The 27,342-nt window shown below is 57.8% G+C and overlaps 1 protein-coding gene across 1 annotated transcript in view; it reads left to right on the top strand.

Annotated features, from left to right (window-relative positions):
• TBC1D2B (TBC1 domain family member 2B) overlaps window positions 1-27,342 on the top strand; it is a 66,262-nt gene that overhangs the window by 3,203 nt on the left and 35,717 nt on the right. Inside the window, 3 exon segments of the mRNA XM_053888593.1 lie at window positions 11,678-11,779; window positions 11,781-11,832; window positions 20,086-20,245. Of these exon segments, the coding sequence (XP_053744568.1) occupies window positions 11,678-11,779; window positions 11,781-11,832; window positions 20,086-20,245 (314 nt within the window).

A 27,342-nucleotide genomic window follows, 5' to 3' on the forward strand; every position in this document is an offset into this window, starting at 1 on the left:
ACTGCGGGTAGAACAGAGCAGGAGCCCCTCTCCTCCGCCAGGTCTCTGCAGCCTGGGGCGCTCCGGGCATCACCAGACTGCCAGCACATGCATCCCCTCCCTGGGCCCCTTTCTTGGAGCTGTTTGGCGCTCAAACGGACGTGGTGTCGGTTTCTGAATCACACGCAACTACACAGGCACGCGTCCTTATTCTTAACCCGCTTTTGTGGGAAGGATGCACATTTCTCTGGTGTTGAAACCGCTCTCGGCTTAATGACGGGCATGTGTTAGCTCGGGGGAGCCTGGTGTGTCCCACACAGAATGGAGGCGCCGAACCGGCCTTCTGGGCTGAATGGTTCTGCTCGGCTGTCGGGCCCTAGAGGTCCGCTCGGCGGTCTTAAAGGGTCATTTAGCTGTTTTATCAAGACCTGACTTCTCATGGGTTCGTCTCGGTCTCCCAGTTAACAGGCTCCTGAGAAGCAGGTGCTGTGTCATCGTGTGATGTCACCGTGGCTTCCTCTGACCCACCGCCCACGGCGTGGCCTGCACCCCATTTCCTGATGTTTGTATCCTCCCCTCGCGGACGCCGCCCGCAGAGTAGGTGCCCAGGCAGACGTCTGAGGCGTGAAAGCATAGAAGGGGATCACCTTCTGGTTTGGGGGCAGGCCTCGGCCCTCTGGAAGGGTGAGCCAGACCCCTCAGGCGGGCTGACTGTCGTGGCGTGCAGCACCCACGAATACGGCAGGCGTCCGCTCTCCAGAGAGCCTCGCCCCGGTCCCGGCTGGTCCCGATTTTCGGTCTGTCGTGTTTCATGTCCGTGGCTGGGCTCTGAGGAGCTGGTGTAGTTGGAGGGGGCGGTTTTAATGACAAGGCCACGGAGTAAATATTGTAGGTCTCGTAACCATGCTGTTTCTCTGACTGCTTCACTCTCATGGGACAGAAACAACCAAAAAGCGAGCGTGGCAGCATTTCTATAATTTTTATCTGTGCACTGGGATTTGAATTTCATGTGATTTTCACATGTCGCAAAATATGTTCTTTCTGTCTTTTTCCCCCAACCATTTAAAAGTGTAAAAACCATTCCCGGCTCATAGGTGTATGAAAATAGGCGGTGGGCTGGGGGTGGCCCTGGGCTGGGGTCGCTTGAACCTCCTGTTTCAGGAGGGCCTGGGGCACTTCTCGTCCACTCACTCGTTCCCTCTGCTTAGGCCCTGGGGGCTCAGCTGAACAAAACAAGTCCTGTCCCCGTGGGGCTTTCTGGATGGTGGGGAGATACGGATAACACCAACCAGTGCTGCACACTGTGGAGGGGACAGGGGTCCCAGTGTGTGTTTGGGGGGCGCTGGGAAAGACTTGCAGGGGTGGAGGGGGAAGGTAATGACGGGGGAATGCCAACGAGGGCCAGGTGTCAGCCAGGGAGATGGGGGGCACAGCTTTTGGCAGGGGAGGCCTTTGGGGCCGAGGCCACAGGAACCGGCAGTTTTCAGCAGGGGTTCAACCTTGTTTTTTCCTCTTCCACACTGGTGGTTGGGTCGTGTCTGATATTTTCATCTAGGTACGTTGGACGATTATCTAGTCTGCGTAGTAAGGGTTGAAGCGTTTATGTCCCACGCTGGCAGGAAGGTTTGAATTGTGAGGCTGGAGATACGGTTGCCCAGTGCTTCTTAAGCACCGCATTTTGGGGGCAGCGGGGTCTGGGAAGCTGCCCCACCCCGTGGACTGCCTTTGCTAGAACATTCCCAAGTCCACCTTCACCAAATTCTCTCCTGTTCCACTTTATCTGCTCGTATGCACGTTACCAGTTTCCTTCCCCTTTGGACGTGGCCGTTTCCCCGAGAAGAGGAGGGCCGAACGCGTCCGGGGTTGAGGTGTGGACACCAAGTGCTCACGGAGGCTTCGGAGGGGCGGACAGGTGTCCTTGTTCGGGCGCCTTTACCCATCAGCCGCTGGGTCTCAGTCTTCCTGTCTGATCAGAGTGAAATCCCTCCAAGGAAAGCAAAGAACCCTGTTATTGTAGAAATGACTCTCGAAGGGGGGCTTAATTAGGAACCATCATTTCTCTTAGAGGTTTATGCGGTAGGGTCTGGGTGACACCCGGGTGGGCATCTGCCTACATCCCCGAGGTCCAGTCCTCAGCCGTCGCAGAGTGAGCGCGGTATGGATGGCGACGCTTCTAACTCGCGCCCCTTAAGCCCCTAAATACCCGGCCTGCAGCGGTCGGTGACGTGCGAGGCCCCCTGGGTGGGAAGAGGCCAGGACCATCCCTGGGGAGCCTGCGGATCCCACAATTTCCCAGATAAGCCGTAGCTCACCAGGCCGCTCCGGAGACCCTGAGCAGACAGAGGTTCGGTGCTGTCGCCCCTGGAGGTGGGTATTGGAGTTCGGGTATTGGAGTGCCGATGCTGTGTCCTACCAGGGTACGTGGCCGTGGGCAGAGACTGTCTGGGAGCACTGCCTCCCCAGCATTCAGGGGAGTGAGGCGTGTCGCAGATGCTCGGTGTGACCGGATGCTCCTGTCGCAGTGTCTGTGTGGTCATCGGCGAGTATCTCAAGAGCATCTGCTGTACTGTAAGGTTATGCTTTTCCTGCAGATGTGGCGATAGTTTTTCCATGCATTTAAGAAACTATAGTATCGGGACTTGAAAAATAGTCTAGCACCTGATGCCTTTGGAAAACCTTTGCAGAGAAGCCGTGTTTGGCCGCAGGATTCAGCACTGGGCGTGAAGGTGGGATGCCTGCCGGTGTCTTGATTCTGGGGGACGGGGGTGGCATCTTCCCAGAGTAAGCGAACAGGAGGGGTCCTGTATGTGCAGGACCGATTTGCATGTGGCCCGGAGCCAGACGTCTGTGGTCTGTGTGATAATCCTGTGACTGCTGCAGCATTGGGGAGACCTTGTGACGGTCGTCGAGGGCTCCCCGCAGGAGGTCGGCCGGGCAGTGGTTGGGTTTTGGTACGATTGCGTAGCTGCTCACAGACGGAGCTCCTCTTGGGCCAGCGGGACATGTTCCCAGTCATTTGCTTACCTTTCCCAGGCTGATTTTGTGGGAGAACCGGAATCTGGTGGGGAGGGGTCCAGAGCCGAGTCCTTCAGACTTCCGGCCCTTCCCAGGCCCCCCAGAAGGGAGCAGTGCTCCGTGTGTGCTCGGTCCGCCCCTCAGAACGGGTCTGAGTGTCGGACGGCAGGCCTGGTGGTGCATGGGGGTGGGCAAGGCCGTGCCATCAGAGGTGTTCACCTTGCATTGTAGGAATTATTTGTAGGCAGGGGGCCCGATTTCCCTGTCCCTTCAGCTCTGTGATGTCGAGGAAAGACTGTGCTTGCAGACAAGGTGGCCCGACTTTCCAGGAGTGACGCGGTCAGTCCAGCCTTTCGCCTAACGGATCTTGTCGAGCGAGGCCATGATGGGCGCCTGGTGAGAGTCAGGCGCTGTCTCTGGCCTCGGGGAGCTTGTCCTGTCCTGTTCTGAGGTGTGATTGGGGCATTGTCCTCAGTGGCTCTGTGGGTCGGAGGAAGTCATGACGTGCTTTTGCTCTAAGGGTCATTTATCCCCGAGTCAGGATTGCTCGGGCCCTCAGAGGGCAGCGTGCCCTGACCCCGGGGGCCGAGTGAGGGATTGGGGTCCCGTAGGGGGGCGGCAGCCGCTTGGGCGCTAGAGTCTTCCCCAGACACACGAGGGATGTGTCATTATCTAAACCTAGCAGTTTGTGGCACTTGCTTCGTATTTCGACTTTAATCCATTGGTAGGAAGTTAGGCTCACGTGTAGCGGGTGGTGCACAGACACCTGAACCGCCCTGTACCCAGTCCGTGCTGCAGCCTAGGCTTAAGAGGATTAGCCACGGGAGATTTGGAAATGGACGGTGTGGACGATAAGCATGGGGCTGCCTTAGCAGCGAGTGAGGCGGTGGTGTCTCCCGGCAGGGACGAGGCGTGTGCCAGAGGGGGACAGACCTCTGCTGCCCGGGAGCCGTGCCCGGCGCCCCCGCAGACCCTGTCCCAGTGGTCTTTCTTTCAAGTCTGCTGTTTAAAGGAACCATCTTTTTCGGAACCGTGGTTCTCAAACTGCATGTAGGAAAGGAGCCTCCTGGGATCCTGTTCCTGCACACTGTCGGTCCTGCCCCAGGGATCCTGACTCGGTTGGTAGGCCGGAGTGCACCTCGGGAATCCACATGTTTATCCGTCACCCCGGCCCTCCCGCTGCAGCTCTGGGGGCCTCTCTTCGGGAACCACTGCCGTCCTCCGGATCATGACTGAGCCTTCCCCCGGCTGTGAAGTCCAGAGGGGCCGGGCTGCTGATGGTTTTCTGTGCGACTGGAAGCAGTTGTGTGGACGGAGACCAGTGAGGCGTGAGCCCCTTACCCTCAGGTTGACGCCCTGTGGTTTCTGCCTGCACATCTGCTTTGCATTCTGAGTTTCTATGAGCAGTGGTTTGGGGCCTGGCACCCCGCCCCAATTCCCCCAGGCCCTGAGGTTTGTGTCTCCTGGGCCGGTAGTGCTGCCCAGCGTCCTGGGGGTATTTCTGGGGGGTGCGGTTTAGTGATCGACTCCACTGAGGAGCTCATAAGGACTTGTAGAGCCCCCAGATTCTCACCCAGCAAAGGGTGAGTAACAGAGTGACCTAGGGGAGCCACCCAACACTTTCCTGAGACACCAGCTCTGCCCAGAAGACTGTTAGAAATCATCATGCCTCCCAGATGGCTCGCAAACTCGCTTAAAGGGTAGGATCTCTGGTGCCACGTTCCCCTGACCGCCCCGGGTCTCTGGTGTGTGGGGCCTGGAGCCTCCCCTTCCCAAGCCCCAGTTCCTAAAACTTCATATTAAGTCATTCATTCCTGTGTCCTATTTTTTTTTTTAAAGTTTATTTATTTTGAGAGAGAGCGTGGGGAGGGGGAGAGAGAGAATCCCAAGCAGGCTCTGTGCTGTCAGGACAGAACCAGATGCGGGGCTTGATCCCAAGAACCGTGAGATCAAGAGTCTGACTCTTGCGGCGCCTGGGTGGCTCAGTCGGTTAAGCGTTTGACTTCAGCTTAGGTCACGATCTCGCAGTCTGTGAGTTCGAGCCCCACATCAGGCTCTGTGCTGACAGCTCGGAACCTGGAGCCTGCTTCCGATTCTGTCTTCCTCTGTCTCTGCCCCTCCCCTGCTCATGCTCTGGTCTTTCTCTCTCAAAAATAAATAACCATTAAAAAAAATTTTTTATAAAAAAGAGTCCGACACTTAACCGACTGAACCACTCACGTGCCCCTCCCGTGTCCTACTTTTAAGTTAAAAACTGAAGCCCGAACAGCGCAGTGCTGTGTGGTGTGTGGAAACATCATAGGCAGGGTGGTGCGGGGCTGTCTACGGGCTGCTGGCTGTGGCTGCAGTCTGCATTTCTCCTGAGTCCATAAAACCCTGGCTCTCCCTGATTGTGCAATAGCAGAGCTGATAGGGAGCCACAGGAATGCAACCCTGTGGCCACTGGGAGGCCACGTGCCCCTTTCTCTCTGAAACAGAAAGCGCCTTGGCGGGCTTCCGTACTTCCTGCGGGGAGAGCAGACCCAGAGAGTGGCCTTGCCCTTTTCTTGGCGAAGTCCATCACCTGGCCCGGCCCCCCACGATCCCTTATCTGTGGTGCCGCCTCGTCTGTGAGCGTGCATTTGCTTTGCCGGGTTCCTTGTCTGGGCCCTCCTTCCCTGACCCTTGCCCTCCGTTGCTCATCTCTGTGACATCGCTGAAGCTGGAAAGATGTCAGCTGACAGGTGGGTTTGTCTCAGGGGATTTGCTCTTTGAAAGAGGGTGCTCGAGTGGTGAAGGGGGAACCCTTCTGGTGTCTGTGTCCCCGAGTGGGTGGGAGGTGGGGTCTGGGTTCTTGCCCAGCCTTTGAACAGGATGGAGACCACAACTCATGTAATTCTTTTCATAGCTAACGTGAAAATGCTCATTTCGAGTTAGCAAGTTTGAAAAGGTAGGAGGTATGTGCTCGTGGCACCCGCCAGAGGACGAAGGTCGGAGCAGACGCGTCCGCTTTCCGGGGGCCGGAGGGCCTGCACGGACGCCCTTCTCCGTGTCTGCCACTGGCGTGGACACAGGCTTCAGCACCCTCCCAGGGAACAACTACATCTGTTTCATTGGTACGGGGCCAGATCTCCTGAGATCCTGGCCAGGCTCGTGATTTCGAAACATTCAGAAGAAAATTTGGAACCTAAAGTTATTTATCAGATTTGGGTTGTCGGTTTTTCCTCTGAGTCTTATATCATGAGACCACTTACAATATTCTTGTGCTTTTTATTCCTTATGGAAGAATTACCTTAGATGCGCCTTGGGGATCTAGGTCTTTTCCAGACTTAAGAAACAAGATTCCCTCGTGACAAAAAGACATCGTGTCCTTTTAAGCAACGTGGCCGGAGAGGTGCAGACCGAGTCCGTCCCTCTGGGCACCCTCCTTTCTGTGGCTCTTCGGAGACTGGTGATCACGCCAATTCTTCCCGCCCTGCAGACGTGGGTGGGCCCCGACCTTCTGGGGAGGAGCCCAGGGCCTGCACTCTGAGCGCGCGACCGACATGCTGTGTCGTCACATAGGGCAAGACGGGTCCTGCCAAGGACGGCAGGTGGGACGTCTGGACCGGGGCTTGAGGCGTGCATCGGAGTTCGCAGGTGGTTGGTGGGGCAGGCGGAGCGCGGGCTGTGGAAGCCGACTTGGGCTCTGCTTGCCTGTGGTGTGGGGAGGGCTGCCGTTCCGCGGAGTGGGGTGAGGCGTGGGCCGGTTAGCGTGCGCACTGCACGGGCCCGCGGAAGCCAGCAGAGTCTTGAAGCTTGGGGTGCGTGTGACCTCACCGGGTGGGCGTGAGAAGAGGCTTTGGGGCACGCTGCTGCCACGGGGGGCCGAGGCGGATGAGCCAGGAGAATGCCAGGGAGCGCGAGCCGGGAGCTGGACAGACCTTGACCTTGGAGAGCTGGCGACACCCTCAGGCTGGAGAGTGGCTTCTGTCTTCCGCGCCTCGTGCGTCGCGCACGGCGCTCCCGTCGTTCCCCGCAGTGGGTCCGCAAGTCGCGTGCTCAGCTCAGAGTCGTGGCTGAGAGCGTCCAGTAGACCCTGCGGACCGACGGCCGTGCTCCCTGGGACCCCGCTCTGTGTCGCCCCTGGCGCGGAAGCTACCTTTGGCGCGAACCGCTCCGGATTTTACGTTCACCGTGTCAGTATTTGGGAGGAGCCGCGGGGAGATGCGGAGATGGGCGCGGTCGTCCTCCTCCTCTTCGAGGGACAGACAAGGGACAGACGCGGGCTGGAGCTCTGGCGGGGCCAGCCAGCGAGGTCTTGGGTGGCAGAGGGGACGCGGGTCGTGGCTGCCCAGGGAGCTGCTTGTGGGGCCCCGTTCTGAGCCGGACGTGCGCGACCTCCTGTGACCCTCAGAGCCGGCTCAGCAGGTCGGTTCCTCCCTTCCCGTCCCATCCGCCGGCCGGTTGCACACGTTGCCTAACAGCACGCGGCACGGGGGTGGGGGGTGGGAGCGGACAGTGAGGCTCGAGGCTCCAGGCACCGTGTGCGAGCCCGGGCTCAGCGGGTGATACCGCCCTGGCCGCATGTGCCCAGCGTTCAGGTTGATGTCTGGCACGTGGCCCGTGCTCACGTGACAGCGCACCCCCCTCCCCCCTCCCTCCCCCCCCCCCCCCCGTCGCCCACGTGCACGTCACGTGGAGGCCCAACGTGTTCTTGCGGCGTGTGTTTACGCGCGAAGAGCGCGTGAGAGGACGCACCCCGCAAGGTCAAGTTCGTTTCCCTCTTTTTCCTCCTTTCCCACATTTTGCACAGCAGATGCGGATTGTTACTATTCTTTGAAATAAAAGTCTAGAAAGACAGATACCATATGTTTTCACTCTTATGTGGATCCTGAGAAACTTAACAGAAGACCAGGGGGGAGGGGAAGGGGAAAAAAGGGAGGGAGGGAGCCAAACCATAGGAGACTCTTGAAAACTGAGAACAATCTGAGGGTCGATGGGGGGTGGGAGGGAGGGGGGGGGGTGGGTGATGGGCATTGAGGAGGACACCAGTTGGGATGAGCACTGGGTGTTGTATGGAAACCAATTTGACAAATTTCATATTAAAAAAAATGAAAGTCTAAAGTACAATGTTTTTTTAAATGTTTATTTTTGAGAGAGAGCATGAGTGGGGGAGGGGACGCGTAGACGTTTCCTCTGCCTGCCTTCTCGGGACTAGAAAGGTCTCTGCGGTCCACGATTACGGGCATGTTGCAGTAGCCACGGCTCCTTTGTTGCCTGGACAGGAATCAGCCCCATGACGCGCTCAGCCCGGGCGTCCGTCTGTCCCTGTGGCTCGCAGTCCGGGGCTCTTCCCTGGTGCGCAGGGCCCTCGGGGCCTCCCAGACACTTCACGGGCGCGGCTCACGGCTCGGCGGGAACCTTCCCCCGAATTCTTGCCGACGCTCTGCGGAGCCAAGTCAGCCCTTGCATCTAGGAGGTTCCTGTCGCCAGAGGCAGAAAGAAACAAACTTGATTTTAATCCTTTAGGCATTTCCTGGTGACTTAAATGACTTTTGTTGTACATTCAAATCGTGAATCAAATTTGAATCCATTTTCTTCTCTTCCAAACTTTTAACCGGTTGTTTGTCCTGATGCCATCGCTCAATAACTAAGGTCTTTTCCCTGCTGATTTTCCTTGAAGTGCGACATTTGGTATCTGCTCTGTGTTCGATTTGCTGGCCGCGCGGGCCTTTGTCACGCGCTTCCCAGCCTCGTAGGGCACAGCCCCAGGCCTTGTGTTTTTTGTTCAGAATCTTGCAGGTTAAACTGCAGATGAATTTCAGAATTTCTGTGCTGTGCTTTGAAGAGCTCCTTTAGAATTTTGACCGGATTTTTGGGAAGTTTCTGTGATGCATGAGGATTTCTTCAACCAGGTATTTCGTAGTTTGATTGTAATTGTGAATCTGACCCTAGCTGGTTGTCGCTGCTGTAAAGGAGACAGCTCACTGGGAGTGTCTCGGGAGACCACGTCTCCCCCAGTTGTGTGCGAACGGCGACACCTGGCCCACGTTGGCGCTCGGTAAATATTTGTCAAGGGAATGACCAAACATTTGTGTGTGCGTGGCATCGTTCCCTTTTCCTTTTTTGGATGGATAAGTCGAGATAGGTCTCCAGGAACGTCGCGGAGTCCAAGCAGGTGAGGGTGTGCTTTGATGGGCAGGGACCCTTTACCAGGGAGCGAAGGGCTGGGATCCGGGGGGTAGGGGAATGTGGCTGGGGGACAGGGCCTGAGACCTGCCCCTCCCCCAGTAGCACGCCCCCTGCCAGGAGCGTGGGCCCTGAGTGAGCACGTGTTGAAATGAATTCACTTGGACCGATTAATGCAGGACAGTTCTGAGCCCTGGGGACAGAGACAGGCTTGGTGGGGAGTGTCCCGGGGTCCAGGGGAAGGGACAGGTGGGGCCCTGCTCCGTCAGGCGTGGGGGCTTCTGGGTTTGGGGCTGGTGGAGGTCTGGGGACAGAGGCCCGCGGGAGCAGCTAGGGCAGACTAACGAGGGACGCGAAAGGAGTGCGCCCGCCTCCGTGGGAAGCTCACCTCGGGTGCGTGCTGGTGTGAGCTCCGGAGGGTAGCGTTTGCGCTGGGCTTTGAGGGACGTGTAGGAGTCACGGAGACCGGTGTTCTGGGAGACTCGGTGTGGCTCCCGTGAGTCTTCAGACAGATGGCGGTCACATGTCTCACGCAGGCACCTTCTGTGTGCTGAGCCGAGCCTGGGCTCTGCCCCTTGCGGCATGATTGGAATGCCCGTGTGGCTCTCCAGAATCTGGGATCAGAGCATTTAGATTGGGGGTGGTGTGGGGCAGATACCCACTCTCTCCCAGTCCTGCTCCCCACCCCTCTGGCCGGTGGGTGCTTGGCAGATGTGGTGGTGATGGGCTTTGGCACCGACTGGCTCGTTTGTTACCAGCGGGGCTGGAGCTCAGCGGCGAGCTCCTGGTGACAGACTCGCTGGGGTGTTCTGTGACACCACGTCACTTGGGAGTCCTGCTGCCCCGTCCAGGAAGGGCATCTGTGAGACCGCTGAGCCAGGCCTGTTGTTGTGGTCCCTGAAGAGTGTCGGCACCTCTGTAGGTAAAGAACTGAGAGGCCTTCTCAAGTCATAGTGTCCTCGGGAGGAGCAGTGGTGGCTGCCCCACACCCAGGAACCCACTGTCTTTGGCCTGCGTTTCGGTCCTTGAGGCCACTGCCCACCCCCTGGGTTTCTGCCAACCTTGGCTCTCAAAACGGACTGAATTTACTGTTACCTCTGGACCAGTGCTGTCAACGCGAATACGGTACGAGCCGTAACAGATGCTTGTACGTTTTCGGATACAGATGAGGTAGCTTTAATATATGTTATTTAATCCACCGTGTCCAAAATTTTCAGTCGTGTGGCACCGGCCGCATTTCGCATGCTCAGCGGCCACTGTGCTGGACCTGGCCGATCGGGACCAACGTTACGTGTCAGACCCAGACTGGACCCGGGCGCCTGAGAGATTTCGTTTGGGATTCTGATTCAATCCGGGCTGAGTCGGGTCGGATCTCCGTTCAGTCCTCCATGCGGGGAGACCAGAGGGAGGACACGGAGGCTGTGCTTCGACTGACGGGGCCGCCCTGCCTGCCAGCCTGCGCTTCTGTCTCTGGTCTGAGCGCCTGACGGCGGGGCCCTCGCGGTTTCCTGTCTCCCTGGTGGCAGCACGCGGGATCGAAGTCGGGGTGCTTTCAGTGATTTCTGGGTCCTCTTTACGTCTTTATGCTTGCTTGTTCGTTATTTTGAGCGAGGGTGCGTGAGTGAGGGAGGGGCAGAGAGGGGGAGAGAGAGAATCCCAGGCAGGTTCCCCACAGTGCAGAGCCCGATGCGGGGCTCAAACCCACAAACCGTGAGACGATGACCTGAGCTGAAACCAAGAGTTAGATGCTCCCTGGCCGAGCCTCCCGGGCGCCCCAAGAGGGAAGGAGCCCCAGTCAGTCATTGCCTCGAGGTGGTTTTGCGTGCCTTCCCCACCAGGCTTTTGTAACACGAGTAGTAAGTCAGACGTTGAAAACACGTGACTCTAACATTTGGTTTTGCCCAGGAATTTAGCGAGAGATACTCACGAGGTTACTGACCGTTCCCCCGTCAGACGTTTCCCTTTAAATCGGAGCATTCCCGCGCAAGCACCTCTTTCGCCGTGTCTGCAGGGGCTGGGAGAGAGGCTTGTGACGGGTTCGGTTGCCCTGTGCCCTTTCTGGCGCTTGCTGTCCTCGGTGTTGAAAGTTTTAGCCGTTGGACGTGCCGCCCGGTTTTCGGTCTGCGGAGGTATCTGTATGCTCTCCAGGTGCCAACAGCTGCAACTGCTGTCGTTTGGTGTGACGCGGCCAGGACGCGGCCACACGTGCGCGAGGCATGAGTTCTCGAGACAGGACGTGTGTGTGTGCAGCGCGAGAGGGCGGCGAGACCATGCCGTCCTCCAGGCTCCCGTGGAGGCTGTCGTGTCATCTTGGGATGTGGGAAGATTCTCATCAGGGCCGCATTCCTGACGTTCGTGCTGTTTACTGGCCGGGTGAGCAAAGCCGCTCACCCTGGCGGGGAGATGTCCTTGGGCTCTTCTTCCTGACGCTCCCCTCGAGGGGCAGGGTGCGTGTCTGTCCCCGCAGGACGGGGTTTGTCCCGGCCCTCGGTCCCGTCGTTGGCCTCGACTCGCTCTCTCCTTCCTCCCGTAGGCTCCTAACCGCCAGCTCATGGCCTACTGGCTGCAGGAGCTCCAGCAGAAGAGGTGGGAGTACTGCAACGGCCTGGACGCCGCCACGTGGGACAGCAGGGCCCTCCCCGGCCCCGGGGGACTTCTCGCAGGGTCTGGTAGCCAGAGACAACTCAGGTAAGTCAGAGGCGGGGGGCCGGTGGCACTTCCTTGGGCGTGGCCGCGTGACCGGGCAGGGCAGGACGGCGTAGAAGCCCGGAACGAAAGTAACGGCGATGACCCCTCCGATGGCACTCCTGGCACCTGCGTGCTTCCTCGCGCAGAATCCTGTTCCACCCGATAACGACCTCGGGGCTCAGCGAGGTCCGTGCCCAGCACCCTGAGCGGATTGGCGATGGGGGTCTGCGGGCCGTGACCCCCGTCCTGACTGCAGGGCCAGACCCCGTGTCTGCCCCGCTGACGCGCTCGTGGCCCGAGGTCACCCGTGTTTGTGTGTGCTTGGTTCTCGACGTGCTTGGCCCGTGACGCCGTCGCGTCCCTGAGGGAGAGTGACCCGTTAGATGCGATTCCGTATTCTGGGTCTGTGGCATCTCCACGACTCTGGGCGATTCGAAGTGTGGAGGTCACGTGGCTTTATGTTCAAATATCAGACTTACGGCTACAGGGTCTTCTCGGGCCTGGTGGTGTGGAGGCCCTCACGGAACACAGCAGGTGGCCGTTACTCGCGGACCATCCCCGCAGAGACCGTGGGCGGGCCGTGTTCGTGGCTCCTGTCTCCCCGCGGCGTGGACGGCCGCCGGGAAGAAGCAGGCCGCCGAGGCCGTTGCGCCCGCGTGTCTTGACGATCAGAGACGCCGATGCCGGAGCCTGGCCAGCGAGGGCCGCTTCTCACGCCTACGGAGACGTGTGGCCGGTGCTTCATGACGCCCGTGGGCCTGCTGGGTCCCCGCCAGCCGCAGCCGGTCCCGGCATCCGCGCGGCCCTCGTTTCGGACACGGGTGCTGGGACTCCTCCGAGTCTTCCCCCTGCAAACCCGATGTCCTGCCTGCCACGTGTTCCCCGACCACAGTGTCTTCTGCAGCTCGGCTCCGGTCAGTGAGGCACGGAGCTGAACGTCGGCCACGCCTGTCCGGTGCGTGCTTCTCACGGACACGGACACCGACACCGAAGGGACGTCCCTGCGTCTGGTGCCCAGTTCTGTGTCGGCTGGGGTGTTGGGAGCCGCCGTTCTAGGACTTTTGACGAGAAGAGGCTCCGTAGCTCGGCCTGGATGCCACGTGAGCATTGGAAACACTGCAGGGAAGCGGGCGGACTGGTGCCTGCGGGTGCCTTGTGCCCCCGTTTTTTTGTTCAAGTTTATTATAATCTGTGCACCTAACACGGAGCTTGAACTCACAACCCGAGATCAAGAGTCACAGGCCCCGCTGACCGAGCCAGCTAGGCACCGCCTGGTTCTTTGTCCTGAGGACGCAGTGGGTCTGACAGACCCGGGGCGCCAGACCGGAAGGAGTAGGTCTGTAACATAAATCCTTCCTTTCTTGGAGCCACGTCCGTGGCCGGGGAGCCGAGGAAGCATCTGAAGCCCACGGCTGGTTCTCTTTATTTGGTTTGGGGCTGAGCGGGGCCTCTGACGTTTGCTTGTTTGTTCAGCAAGGTGGGCACGCAGGGTGGGCCTGGTCCCTCCTCTCGAGACGTTTCGGTCACGCTGTGTGAAGATAAAGTCGGGGAAGCGTGGGACAGGAGGTGTGGGTAGGAGGGGTGCATGGGACGGAACCCACAGCGGGTCCCCTCCACGGAAGCGGAGTCTAGGCCGGGGCCTGAGGATGACCTGGGGCGGGGGAGGAGTCCAGCGAGGCCCCACGCGGCTGTCTGTGAGGAGCCAGAGGGGGCCGAGCGGGGTGTGGGGGCGGCGCGATGAGCGCCTCTCCCTGTGGGTTTGGCACTCGGGGCTGCATCCCCAGGGCAGTTCCGTGTGTAGACGTGACTCTCACTGCACACCTGGATTGTGGCACCTAAGGAAAGACAACGGGACTCTGGACCGCAGGGCGGTTGTGAGACTCTTGTCGTGTGGGAAGCCAAGAAGAGGCTGTGTTGTAGCCTTTTTATCATCAGAGAGAGGGCTTGGTCAGAGGATGAAGTGCGTGAGGGCGGGATGGCGGGCGTGGGCAGGGCGCCCTGTGATGCCGCTGCAGCCACCGTTGTCTGTGACCCTGATCTGCACGAGGAATGACGCTGTCCCGCTCTGCCTCGTCACCCGCCGTCCGGGGCGCTCCCAGGTGTCCAGCGCCACCCGGACCCGAGCTGCTGGGGGCGGCGTCACGGGCGTGGACACCTCCCGTGGCAAGCAGTGGTGCATCTCGGGAGGCCGCTACGTCGGGTGGGAGAAGCCCCGGAGCCCGGGCTCGTGTTGCGCCTCCAGGGTTTACGGCCCGAGTCCAGTCTCCTGCCGCGAGGTGTCTTCCTGGAGCCGCGGCTCATCTGCACATCACCTTTGGCGCTCGTGTATGAGAGTCAATCAGCAGCCAAGACCACGCGGCCCATGAGCCGATGGTACTGCCACCTGGGCCTTCAGGAAGTTGGCCAACCTTGCTCTGGGGCCCTGGGTGCGTCTATCCTTCGGAGCCTCGGTCTGCTCGTCTGGGGGACGGAGAGTGTGGTGCCGTCTCCTGCGGCAGCCTGTGCTCTGGGCAGTGCCGCAAACCTGCCGTTTAGGGACCGTGGAGCCACGGCCTGTGTTTCTGAGGAGTCTGTGGCCCGGTGAGGCCAGGCCGGTTCAGAGGCACAGGGCTGGCCTCAGGAAGCGGAAGGCGCGGCCGTTTCGGGTGCCGGGTTCCGAGGCCAAGTGGGGGCAAGGGTGTCCCCCCCCCCCCCCCCCCGAGAAAGCTGGACGGACGGCCAGGGGCCAGACCTGCGGTGGCTCGATAAGCAAGAGCACGGTGAGCCGTGGGTCAGACGTGCCGAGTGAGGAAGGGACCTGTAGGCCGGATGGGGGGCTGGGATCGGCCCGGAAACCACGGCGGTCACGGTGAGGGCTGTGGCAGAGCAGGTGGAAAGAGGTGGGCGGCGGGGAGAGCGTGGGGGAGGGGAGGCCCCCTTGCAGCTGTGTTACGCGGGTCAGATGGCAGGCTGCCTGGGGTGCAGATCGCGTCCAGCTGCGGTCGACAGGAAACCTCGCCAACAGGGACGTGTTTGCCTCGCGGTGGGCTGCTTCCCGGCACCGCCGCCCGGCATTCGCCGTCCTTACTGCATCCGCTTTCCTGCTCGGGGGCGGGGGGCGGGGGTGGCGCCCCCGTGTCAGGAGGGAGCCCTCCAACCGAGCCTCAGGAGCTGGGACGCTGCCACGTGGCCTCCCCTGGCCGGAAGCGAGGTGGGGAAGCGGGTGTTGGAGCTGAGCACGTGGCCCGATCAGAACGGGCGTCGGTAAGGAAGGGAAGGCCGCGGTGAGCTCGGAGAGGTGGTGCGCACCGTCCCGCGATCGCCGAGGCTTGTTTCCTGGGGCTCCCGTCTTCCGGGTGAGAGTCTGTTCTCGTGCCTGGGGTCTGCAGCTTCAGGTGAGCCCGGCTGCGGGGCGGGGGGACGGCCCGGCTGCCTCCGTCTCCTCTCCTGCCTCCGCCCCGGGGCCTGGCCTCCGGAAGCGCGCCGTGCCTCAGGCTCGGCTCTGCGCGCCTCTGTGCTCGCGCGACCGAGACCTAGTTTCGGCACGAAGGAATGCTTTGCGGAGACCTTCCCGGCCGTGGGGCGTGAGGCGGGCTGGACCCGCAGGAGGCCCCACGAACAGCCGAGAGCTCGTGGCGAGCGGCGCTCCCGGCTCGTTCTCGCTTCTTTCCCGCGTAAACCGATCGGCAGACGAGCAGGGATGCCAAACCGTGTGCGGCCCGGTGCCTGTCTGCGGACGGGGGCGTACCTGGCGGAAATGGCAGAACGGACGGGACCACGCGTTTCCCTCTCGGAGGGGGCTCCTGGGGCGGGGCGGCCGTCAGCGGCTCGGAGGAGCCCCACAGCCTGTGCCACGGGCCCGGGCCGATGCGCCCCCGGCCCTGCGGAGCCACGCCAGGTCCACGTGCTCACTTAAGCTGTCCGCCCCGCGAGGTGACCCCAGCAGCGGTGATTCCCTGATCCCGTCCGCAGGGTGCCACAAGTCGCGGTACTCCACGCCGTGTCTGAGAGGCAGCCTGTTCCTGCGGGGGAAGCCCTCAGGACTGAGGGTTGACGCGTCTGTGAACGGGATGCTTTCTGCGACTTCTGCTCTAAAGGGGATTCCTCAAATCACATCGGGAAAGGGATGTGCGTGCCGGAGGTCGGATTCCAGGTGTACCTGGGAGGAGCCTCCTTGGGGCTGCGGGCAGATGGGGTGCAGGTGGGCTGGGGTGGGTGTTTTTGGGGAGGGTGGGGGGAGGTGAGCTGGGGGGTGTTACTGTGGGGGGTGGGAGGTGGGTGTTGGGGAGGGTGGGTGAGGTGAGCTGGGGGGTGTTATTGTGGGGGGTGGGTGTTGGTGGGAAGGGGGGAGGTGAGCTGGGGGGGGTGTTACTGTGGGGGGTGGGAGGTGGGTATTGGGGAGGGGGGAGGTAAGCTGGGAGGGTGTTGGGGAGGGTGGGGGGAGGTGAGCTGGGGGGTGTTACTGTGGGGGGTGGGAGGTGGGTGTTGGGGAGGGTGGGGGAGGTGAGCTGGGGGGTGTTATTGTGGGGGTGGGTGTTGGTGGGAAGGGGGGAGGTGAGCTGGGGGAGTGTTGGCGGGGGAGTTGAGCTGGGGAGGTGAGCTGGGGGTTGTTACTGTGGGGGGTGGGAGGTGGGTGTTGGGGAGGGGGGGAGGTAAGCTGGGAGGGTGTTGGGGAGGGTGGGGGGAGGTGAGCTGGGGGCGTTACTGTGGGGGGTGGGAGGTGGGTGTTGGGGAGGGTGGGGGAGGTGAGCTGGGGGGTGTTTCTGTGGAGGGTGGGAGGTGAGTGTTGGGAAGGAGGGGGAGATGAGCTGGGGGGTGTTATTGTGGGGGGTGGATGTTGTTGGGGAGGGTGGGGAGAGGTGAGCTGGGGGGTGTTTCTGTGGAGGGTGGGAGGTGAGTGTTGGGAAGGAGGGGGAGGTGAGTCGGGGGGGTGTTGGGGAGGGTGGGGGAGGTGAGCTGGGAGGTGTTACTGTGGAGGGTGGGAGGTGAGTGTTGGGAATGGGGGGGAGGTGAGCTGGAGGGGTGATGGGGGGGAGGTGAGCTGGGGGGTGTTGGGGAGGGTGGGGTCTGAGCGTCTCGCAGGAGAGGGGAGGTGGTGCAGACCAGACAGAGGAGCCATCAGCCGGGTGTGGGGCCTCCCCCGCGACTCGGGTCTCTCAGAGGGAGGTGGCAGGACACGCAGGTCAGAGGGCAGGCGCGTGAGCCCCCAGGCCCTCCCGGGCCAGCTCTTCGTCGGCCAGTCATTCACTTGTCGTTCATCTGGTCCCCAGTGGTTACTGGGCCCGTCTTCTCTACTGTTCACGAGACTTCTGTCCGCCGTGGGAGCAGCCAGGCCAGACGTGTGGACCAGCTCCCCCGGGGGCCCTGAGAGCGCCTCCTCGTCGGTGCCTGGGTGGACGCTCTGCTCTCAGGTCTTTCTGTGGCTTCCGACCGCCGCCGCACAGTCTGGAAGACTTGCTCGATGGCGCGGGAAGAAGCTTCTCCTGTCAAGACCCCGCTGGCCCGCTCCCACAGAGATGTCTCTCCTGCAGTGTCTTCTCCGTCACCTGTGGGAATGGCCTTTTCCCATCGCTTCGCCCGCTTTCATGGACGGGGCAGCAGGCCAGGAGTGGGAGAGGAGGGCGGCCGCTGTCAGGACACATCCGAGTGGCCCGTGGGCCCAGGGCTCCAGGTCCGGGAAGCCGGGGCCACCACGAAGGCGCGTGGAAGTGTCCGAAAGGAACAGAAGATGTCTGAACGTGCCGACCGTCCCTCCCGAGCGAAGCCGCAGGATCCCGCACAAGCTGGTGGGTCTGCTCACTGCCATTCAGGACTTCAAGGAAATGCTGCTGTGACCTAGTTTGTGTCCTCGAGGCGGTTCCTGAATGCTGATGTGAGGACTCGTGTGGACGCAAAGCCAGCCGCTCGCTCTGAATTAAGTAAATCTCCTACTGCCTTCTAAACGTTGAAAACAAGGCAAACTGACAAGAATAGCCAAAACTGGGAAATTGCTTCTTTTTCACGTCGGTAATGACTTGCAGCGTCGGTCTGTTCTTCCAGTGCTCTCTCCGGCCCCCGGCCCTTTGCTCCGCCCGGGCCCCGGGGCCCAGAGCTCCTCGGGAAGGTTTCCAGTGTGGGCCAGGGGTGCTCTGCGCCCCCAGGGGCTGCTCTCCTCGCTCCCCCAGCCTGCACAGGAAGGAGAGGCAGCCAGCTCGTCATGGACATGGGTGCAGCGTGCTGTGTTCACCCCCTGGCCCGGCCTGTGGTGCCCTCCCCGAGCGTGTGTGGAAGCCCCCCCCATCAGGGGAGCCCAGGCTTCCGCGTCCCCCGCTCTGGAGGAGCAGAGGTGCCTTCTCACAGCCGTGGTCGCTGCACCTGCTGTGTCCGTCTTCCAGGGCACAGGCTACTTCTCTCCGGCCCTGGCTCTGGGCTCAGTGTCTTAATAGATGAGGCAGGTACAGGGGACTGGGCCCGATTAATAGTACTTGAACTTGTTTGTTTACTGGAACTCTTTCCAGGTGAAATCTTAGGGGGACTTCAGCCTATAAAGAGTGAAGAGGAAGGCGGCGGTTGGAGCCTAGGATGAGATCCTTCAGGAATGCGTCTTTGGGGACCGTAGGGCCCTGGAGGCCAGGGGCTCAGTGCATCCTGCTTGATGTCTTGTTATTCTGTGTCTCTTTGCGAGACGGGTTCCCGTGGGGGGCAGGTGCTTGGTCTTGTCTGAGGTACCCTGAGCACGTGGCATTCGCCATGTGGCAGTAATTTGGAACCAAGAGGTGGGAATCCGTGGTCACTGGCAACTTCTGGCTGCCTTCCTGGAGTCTCGTAAGCCGTTGCCAGCCCACGTGTTTTCTGTCTCCCGACACCCCTCCTGCTTTGCCTGCTCAGAACCCTGCTCGAGCTGCGTGCTGACCCTCGGGGCCGGAGCCACGTTCCCTGGAAGGGCACACAACCATCCTTCTTTGTCACACTCGGAGCCCTTCTCAGGCTGCCGAGGTCAGTCAGTGAGCCGTCTGCACAGCAAGAGCCCAGGGCCTGCGGCCCCGCGTTCCCTGCTCGCGTGCTCAGCGCGCTCCACAGACACCCGGCCCGAGCCTCTCCGGTCCTGCACTCCTCTGACCAGAAGCAGCCTTTTCCTCAACGTCCATGTTCAGCAGGCCGTTCTGAGTTTGCTTTCACGGAGAAGAGCGGTTGATAATGGCAGTGTGCAGGCGCTTCAGGAAAGGGCAGCATAGAGCCAACTGTATCCGGCTCGCTTCTGTTTGCAAACATGCCCCGATGCCCTGTTCTCAGGAAGAAGGGTGCCGTGTGGGAGAGTACAGAGCATTTGTAGTCGGGTACATTTTTGTCAGATCTTTAGAATAAGTTTTTATTGGGGCACCTCGGTGGCTCAGTCGTTTAAGCGTCTGACTCTTGACCTTGGCTCAGGTCACGATATCACGGTTTGTGAGTTCGAGCCCCATGTAGGGCTCTGCACTGGCAGTGGGGAGCCTGCTTGGGATTCTCTCTCTTTCTTTCTCAAAAGTAAATATATGTTTAAAAGAAGATTCTTCAAAAAAATAAGTTTTTATTGGAATTTTTACACAAAGAGAGAATACTATATAATATCATCCCCGTGTTTACTGGGTAATTCCCACAATTAATATTTCCTGGACCTGTGCTGGCTCATGGACAGCCCTGCCCGCTTTGTGTTATTTGAAGCAAATGTTATTATTTCTTAAATAACCAAATATAGTTATTTTAAAGCAAATCCCAGACATCGTACTGTTTCAACCTTTAGTACTTCAGAAGCTTCCATTTTAAAGCTATTCTGAAATCTGGTCATGATTTAGCATCAGTGCTTCTGTGACTTTAGTGAGCCGCTCCCCTGGGAGGTGCACACCTGTTGTCTCAGGGTCACGATTGCAGATATTAGCAAACGTGTGCGGGATACTCCTGTTCCCCTGTTTTCTCGGGGAGAGACTGGTAGTGTAAGCTGATCTGTACTTTGCTTTTTCACCCTACTGGCCCGTCCCGGGGGTTGTTCCTTATCACTGCGGTGAGCGCGCTGGGCCACGGCTCTGTGCCAGCTTGCTGATCTGCAGGACCACGGAGGGGACCCTGGCTCTCCTGTCCTGGGCACGTGGTGCCTTGAGGCATGTCACAGCCTTTCTGTGACAAACACGGAAGTACTCTAGGCGACCGCGGCTGCACAAGCTGCACCCTGTCGTGCAGGTGACGTTACGAGTACCCTGTAGCGTGCCGTGTCCCACGTGGGAGCTCTGAGGAACTGACGTTTGTTTGCCTGTCTTTCAGATGTAATTTACCCGCACCCAGATGCCTCTGCAGAAAAAGCCAGAAATGTCCTCGCTGTGGAAACCGCCCCCGGAGAGCTGGAGCAAGCAGCTCACCAGCCAGCCGCAGGGCACCCCAATTCCAGTAATTTCTCTTTCAAACAGTGGGGCACTGAGCTCAAGTGAGTCTTTGGAAAGCAACGTATGAAACTGAACGTGGGTTATTTCTGATGACGTGTTATAATTTTATATATGAAATTGCAAAGCTGCCTTACATTTACGAGGGTCTTTGTCAAGATCCTTTCAGGTACTTGGTTATTTTTCTAGCTTGTAGAAAGCGCCTGTCATGTGGCTCATACCGTGCCAAATGTTTTCACACCTGTGGTGTGTTTTAATTCGCTTGACTCTGTGAGGTCAGGTGGTCGAGTTCTGCAGAAACAGACCGGCTCGGGAAGAGTCCTTGTCTGGGGTCTCCAGGCCCCCAGGCTGCCCGTCCAACAGTCTTCCCGGGGAGCCAGCCCCCTCCCCAGGCCCCCAGGGTTGCCCCAGGGTGCGGGCTCGAGTGAGGGAGAGGGGAGGGGAGGTGGGCTCGTGTGTGTTTGTGTTTTTAAGAAATGCTTTGTTGAGGGGCGCCTGGGTGGCGCAGTCGGTTAAGCGTCCGACTTCAGCCAGGTCACGATCTCGCGGTCCGTGAGTTCGAGCCCCGCGTCAGGCTCTGGGCTGATGGCTCGGAGCCTGGAGCCTGTTTCCGATTCTGTGTCTCCCTCTCTCTCTGCCCCTCCCCCGTTCATGCTCTGTCTCTCTCTGTCCCAAAGATAAATAAAATACGTTGAAAAAAAAAAAAAAAAAATTAAAAAAAAAAAAAAAAAAAAAAAGAAATGCTTTGTTGAGATACGACTCCTGGACCGTCCAACTCACCCATTTAAAATGTACAGCGCAGTGGTTTTTAGTGCATCCGCACGGTTGGACAGCCGTCACCGTGGTCAGTTACGGGGCAGTTCCGTCACCCCGAAAAGAAAGCCGCTCGCAACCTCTTCCCATTTCCCCGCGGCCCTGTGTCCACTAATTCGCTTTTTGTGGCTGTGGGTTTGCCTGCCCTGGACGTTTCATGTAAATGGCCTCCCGCGTGGGAGACTTGGTGCCTGCCTGGCTCCTTCCACCGAGCAGACGTTTTCCGGTCCGTCTGTGTTCTGGCAGCTGTTAGCACTTCGTTTCTCTTTATTGTGGAAAACGCTCCGTTGTTCGGAGAGACCACGTTCTGTGTGTCTGCTCTTCTGGTGACGCACATGTGGGCCGTTTCTCTTTGTGGTTGCTGTGAGCGGTGCTGCCGGGGCACCGGGTCCACGGGGGACGTGTGGTTGTCCCTGTTGGGTACGTACCCGGAGAGGAACTGCCGGGTCGTCTGGGGACTCTGGGTTTATGTGAGGACCTGCGGCGTGGTCCCCACATCCTCACCGGAGCCCGTTACCCTCCTTGTGGTTCTCGCCGTCGTTGGTGGTGAAGTACGGGCTCGTGGTTGTGACGTGCATTTCCCTGGTGACTGACGATATCAGGAAGCTTCATGTGCCTGTGGGCCACTTGGGAATCTTCGGAAAGACCTCTGCTCAGATCCTTTGTCCGCTTTTAACTGCGTTGTCTTTTTTTTTTAATTTTTATTTAAAATTTTCGTTTTTAGGTATTTTATTTATTTTTGAGAGAGAGCACAAACCGGGGAGGGCAGAGAGAGGGAGACAGAGGATCCAAAACTTGGATGAACTGGCGCTTGAACTAACAAACCACCAGATCGTGACCTGAGCTGGTCAGACACTCAACCCGGCCACCCAGGCGCCCTTTTTTTTTTAATACTTAATTTTTTAAGGGAGGCTTTAGGGCGACGGTAAACTTGAGAGGAAGCTAGAGATCTTTATACATCCCTTTCCCCACACGTGTGTACCCCCACCCCCATTATCACCAGAGAGGAACATCTTTTACCAAGGATGAGCCTGCGTTAATTGTAATGACCCAGAGTCCACGGCTTACGTTAGGGTCACTCTTGGTGGTGTGGGTTCTGTGTGTCTGGACACACGTATAATGACACACATCCAGCAGAGCATTATACAGAGTATTTTCTCTGGCCTAAAATTTCTCTGTGCTCTTGCTTTGTCCGGAATGTCGATTTTGTTGGAATCATAGAGGGTTGGCCTTTTCAGATTGGCTTCTTGCACTGAGTAATACGCATTTAAGTTTCCTCCGTGTCTTTTGAGCCTGATGGCTCATTTGTTTTTAGTGCTGAGTCATATTCCGTTGTCTAGGTGGAGACGGTTTATTAATCCACTCACCTGCTGAAGGACATCTTCGTTGCTCCCAAGTTTTGGCGATTATGAACAAAGCTGCCGTAGACATCCGCGTGCAGGTTTTTGTGTGGACGTGACTTTTCAGCTCCTTTGGGTAAACGCCACGGAGCGTGATTGCCGGATTGTGTGTAAGAGTGTGTGCGCTTTTGTCAGAAACTGCCGACTGTCTTCCCAAGGGGCCGCCCCATGTTCCCGCCAGCGGAGAATGGGGGTTCCCGTCGCTGCACGTCTCCGTCAGCGTCTGGTGTTGTCGTGGTTCCAGATTTTGGCCATTGTTCCAGATGCGTGGTGGTGGCTCCCTCATGTTTTCGTTTGCGTTTCCCTGGTGACCTGTGACGTGGAACATCGCTCTGTACGCTTACGTGGCGTCGTATATCTTCCGCGGTGGGGCATCTGTTAAGGTGTTTGGCCCACTTGTAATGGATTGTCCGTTTTCTTATCGTTGAGTTTTAAGAGTTCTTTGTGTGTTTTGCATAACAGTCCTTTGTCAGATGTGTCTCGTGCAAACGTTTTCTCCCGGTCTGTGGCTTGTCTTCTAATTTCTTGACTGTGTGTTTCACAGAGCAGATGGTTTTAATTTTAATGAAGTCCAGTGAAACGTTATTTCTTTCACGAGTTGTGTCTTTGGTGTTGTATCTAAAAAGGCATCACCACACCTAAGGTCAGCGGGGTTTTCTCTTCCGTGATCTTCCGGGAGTTTTCTAGTTTTGCATTTTACATTTTGGTCTCTGGCCCATTTTGAGTGGATTTTTGCGAAGGGCGTAAGGTCCGCATCTAAATTCGTTAATTTGCACGTGGACGGCCAGCTGTTCCGGCACCATTTGTTGGAGAGACTGTCTTGGCTCCTTTGTACCCCCTTGGCTGCTCTGTCAAAGATTGATGGGTTGTATTCATGGGGGGTTATTTCTGAGCTCTTCACTCTGTTCCATCCACGTCTGTGTCTGTTCTTACTCTTGGTGTCACACAGTTTTGACGGCTGCAGCTCTACACTGTACTGAGTCTCCAAGTCGGGTAGTATTAGTCCTCCGGCTTTGGTCTTCTTCAGTATCGTGAAGAATTTGAGTCTTTTGCCTCTTCATTTAAACTTGAGAATCAGTTTGTTGATAGCCACAGAATAACTGGCTGGGATTTTGGTTGGGGTTTCACTGCGTCTATAGATCGATTTTGGAAGAACTGACCTCTGGACAATACTGAGTCTTCCTGCCCACGAACATGGAGTATGTCCATAATTTTGTTCTTCTTTGATTTCATTAACCCGTTTTATAGTTTTCCTCACAGATGCTCTATACGTTTTTAGATTTATATCTAAGTATTTCATTTTCTTGGGTGCCAGTGTAAATGGTAATGTGTTTTTAATTTCAAATGCCACTTGGTCATTGTTGGTATTCGGGAAAACAGTTGATTTTTGTATATTAGTCTTATATCCTGTAACCTTGCTGTAATCACTTATTAATTTCAGGAGGTTTTTATTATTCTTTCAGAGTTTTAAAAATTAATTATTTTAATGTTTATTCATTTTTTGAGAGACAGAGAGTACGAGTGGGGGAGGGGCAGAGAGAGAGGGAGACACAGAATCAGAAGCAGGCTCCAGGCTCCGAGCTGTCGGCACAGGGCCCGACGCGGGGCTCGAACCCACAAACAGTGAGATCATGACCTGAGCCAAAGTCAGATGCTCAACCAACTGAGCCCCCCACGTGCCCCTGGCTCCTTTCATTTCTGACCCAGGGTATCAAAGTCTCAGACTACAGTAGTTTGTTCTTCTATTTTTCCTGTGGTTTTATCGACACTGCTGATCGGGTATGTGTGTTAAGAACTGTTGTCTTCTTGGAGACTTGACCTCTTCTCATTATGAAATGCCTTCTTTATCCCTCACGACTTCCCTTCTTTTGAAGTTGGCTCTGTCTGAAAATCATACAACTGCTTCTGCTTTCTTTTGATTAGCGTTAGCACAGTGTGTTTTTCTCCATTTACCTTTTTTTTAAAAATGCTTCTTTTTGAGAGAGAGACAGCGTATGAGCGGGGGAGGGGCAGAGAGAGAGGGAGACACAGAATCCAAAACAGGCTCCAGGCTCCGAGATGTCAGCACAGAGCCCGACACAGGGTGCAAATTCACGAACTATGAGATCATGACCTGAGCCAAATGAAGTCGGACGCTCAACAGGCTGAGCCGCCCAGGCACCCCTCCATTTACTTTTAATCTGTAAGTGCTTATATTTGAAGCGGGCTCCTGAAGACAACATGCAGTTAGGTCCTGTTTTTGTCTTCCACTCTTTTTCTGCATTTTGTGGGGTTTTTTTATTTTATTTTTTTAAGTGATCTCAACACGCAACGTGGGGCTTGAAGTCACAACCTCGAGATCGAGAGTTGTGTGCTTCACCAACAGCCAGCCGGGCTCCCCTTCCTCTTGTGGTTTTCGTCGAGCATCTTATAGCTTTCCATTTTCTCTCTTGACATATCAGCCTTACTTTTTTTTTTTTAAGTGTCTGTTCTGGAGTTTGCAACACACCTTTCCCGCTAATCCAGGTTCACTTTAAAGTCATGCTGTGCTGCTCCACAGGTGGGTGCGTGCCTTAGACAGCGAAGCCTTCTCACTTCCCGCGTCCGTCCCTGTGTCGCCACTGTCATCGTGTGGGGCACACAGAGCACGTGCACACAACACGCACACATCAGCGAACACGTCACTGGTGTTAGTATCTTGAACGAGCTGTTCTCTGGTGGATCAATCAGAATACGAAAAATAAAGTTCTGTGTTTGACTTCCCCTGCCCCGTCTTCCGGGTCTGAGTTTCTTTTTTTTTAAATTTTTTTAAAAAATGTTTTTTTATTTATTTTTGAGACAGAGAGAGACAGAGCACGAATGGGGGAGGGTCAGAGGGAGGGAGACACAGAATCTGAAACAGGCTCCAGGCTCTGAGAGGCCAGCACAGAGCCCGACGCGGGGCTCGAACTCACGGACCGTGAGATCATGACCTGAGCCGAAGTCGGACACTCAACCGACTGAGCCACCCAGGCGCCCCCGGGGTCTGAGTTTCTGACCTATATCGTTTTTTTCTGCCTAAAGAACTTAACTTTCTTTTGCGAGGCAAGCCCCCTGGCAACAAGTTCCCGCCATTTCTGTTCATCTGAGAGAGTCCGTTTCTCCTTCGTTGTGAGGCTGATTTTGCAGAGGAGAGTTCGAGCTCGGTGGTTTTCTCTCCAGACCTCAAACATTTCCCTCCACTCACGTCTTGCTTGTGTGGTTTCTGAGGAGGCAGCGATGTGGGTCAGGTGTTTTCCTCGGGCTTCTCTCTGGATTTTTCCTTCACCTTCAGTTTGCTGTAATTTGGGAACGTCCTGCCAAGTTACGGTTTCTTGGAGTTTATTTTGCTAGGTGTTCTCTGTGGTTTGGTGTCTGACTCTAATCTGGGGACATCCTGCTCCTGTTTCTCTGTCGTCCCCTGGCGCACTTGCCCTCGCTCCGCAGATGGTCCGTTCTCCCGTCGACCCCAGTCTGCGGATGCGCCCTCCAGCTCCCAGGCTGTCTCCTCAGCCGTGTCCGTCCTACGAACAGGCCCTTTGGGAGCCTTTTCATTTCTCTCGTGGTGTTTTGTTTTTTTTTTTTAAATCTCTGTCATTTCTTTTTGGTTCTTCCTTGGGGCCTCCAGCTCTCTGCTCATGTTGCCCACCTGGCACTGTGTGCCATGCTCTCTGCCCGTCAGAGCCCTGAGTTCTTTTAAATTTCGGTCAAGTGTCCAGCATCCCTGCCTTGTCTGGTTCTGCTCACTCTCTTCACATCAGGCTGTTTGGCCTTCTGATTGGCCCCGTCACTGTTCTTGATGGCTGGTGTGCCATACGGGGTGACAGGAGCTGCGTCAGAGGCCCCTTGTGACGTAGTGATGCGGGGAGGGAGGAAGGGTCTTAGTCCTGTGACAGGCGAGCGCGGGCCCCTGTACCGTGGACCCACTTGCGTCTCTCTGTCCTTCCCTCCCCCGTAGGTGGACAGGATGGCGAGAGGGGCCAGAGCTGGGTGGGGGTCCCTTCTGATACCAGCCCAGCCTAGCCGGCTGGGCTCTGGCTGACCAGTTGACCCCAAGGGCAGGCCTTGTTAGGAGCAGGGCGTTCTGGAGTATTCAGAACGTTCCTTCCCATCTCCCTGCGAGAAGCCGAGGGCAGTTCTCCCATATTCTCTGTGGGACCCTGGTTGAGCTCTTGGAGGTTAAGTCACAGCCCTTTGGGGGGTCCCTGGGGTTGGTGCCCTCGGAGGGGGCTGCAAGAGCCTCCAGGGACCCCTGGTTCTGTTCAGGGTCCCGCCCCACCTGCTCCAGGACACTGGGGCTCCCATACTCTCCTGTCTTGGGGACAGCAGTGGCCCCACATCCCCTGTCCCTTGAGGATCCAAGGGGCAGTGTTTCTACTCATCAACTCGACCTTGGTGGTGGCCATGGACCCCTGGGGCCTGGGCACCTTGTGGAGGGTGAGGCTGCTGTGGGGCCCCCCGGGACCGCGTGCTGTTGGCCAGCTGCTCCCCCTGGGCTTTGAGGTGTGTGTGGGGAGAGCTGTCACAGGCACCACGTACGTGGGGGGACATGTTTCACCCGGTGGCCCCTTTTTACCTTTCTGGTTGGGTTCAGTATAAAAAGAAACCCCTTCTCAGTGTGTTGTCAGTTGCTGACACAAGGTTCACGTGGACAGTGAAGGGGGTGTGGCCACGCACCCGGCCTGCAGGAGGCTCTCACCCCTGCTCTCCTCCTCCCCCTCTTCCCCTGATGCTCCCGCTCCCCGGCCACAGGAGCCTTGTTGGTCTGCATGCGGTCGGCTCCCTAGGCCCCCGTGTCCCCGCCTGCTGACTCCCTGAGCCATGGAATGCAGCCACGGCACCTCGGTCCACTGGGACCTTCGCGCACGGTGCCCCCTCCGAGGCACCAGCTTGTCTGCCGGCCCCCGGCAGGTGCTCCTGGAGAGGTGGTA

This window comes from Panthera pardus, unplaced genomic scaffold, assembly GCF_024362965.1.
Source record: "Panthera pardus isolate Hobbes unplaced genomic scaffold, ASM2436296v1 HiC_scaffold_23, whole genome shotgun sequence".
In the NCBI taxonomy this organism is placed as follows: domain Eukaryota; kingdom Metazoa; phylum Chordata; class Mammalia; order Carnivora; family Felidae; genus Panthera; species Panthera pardus.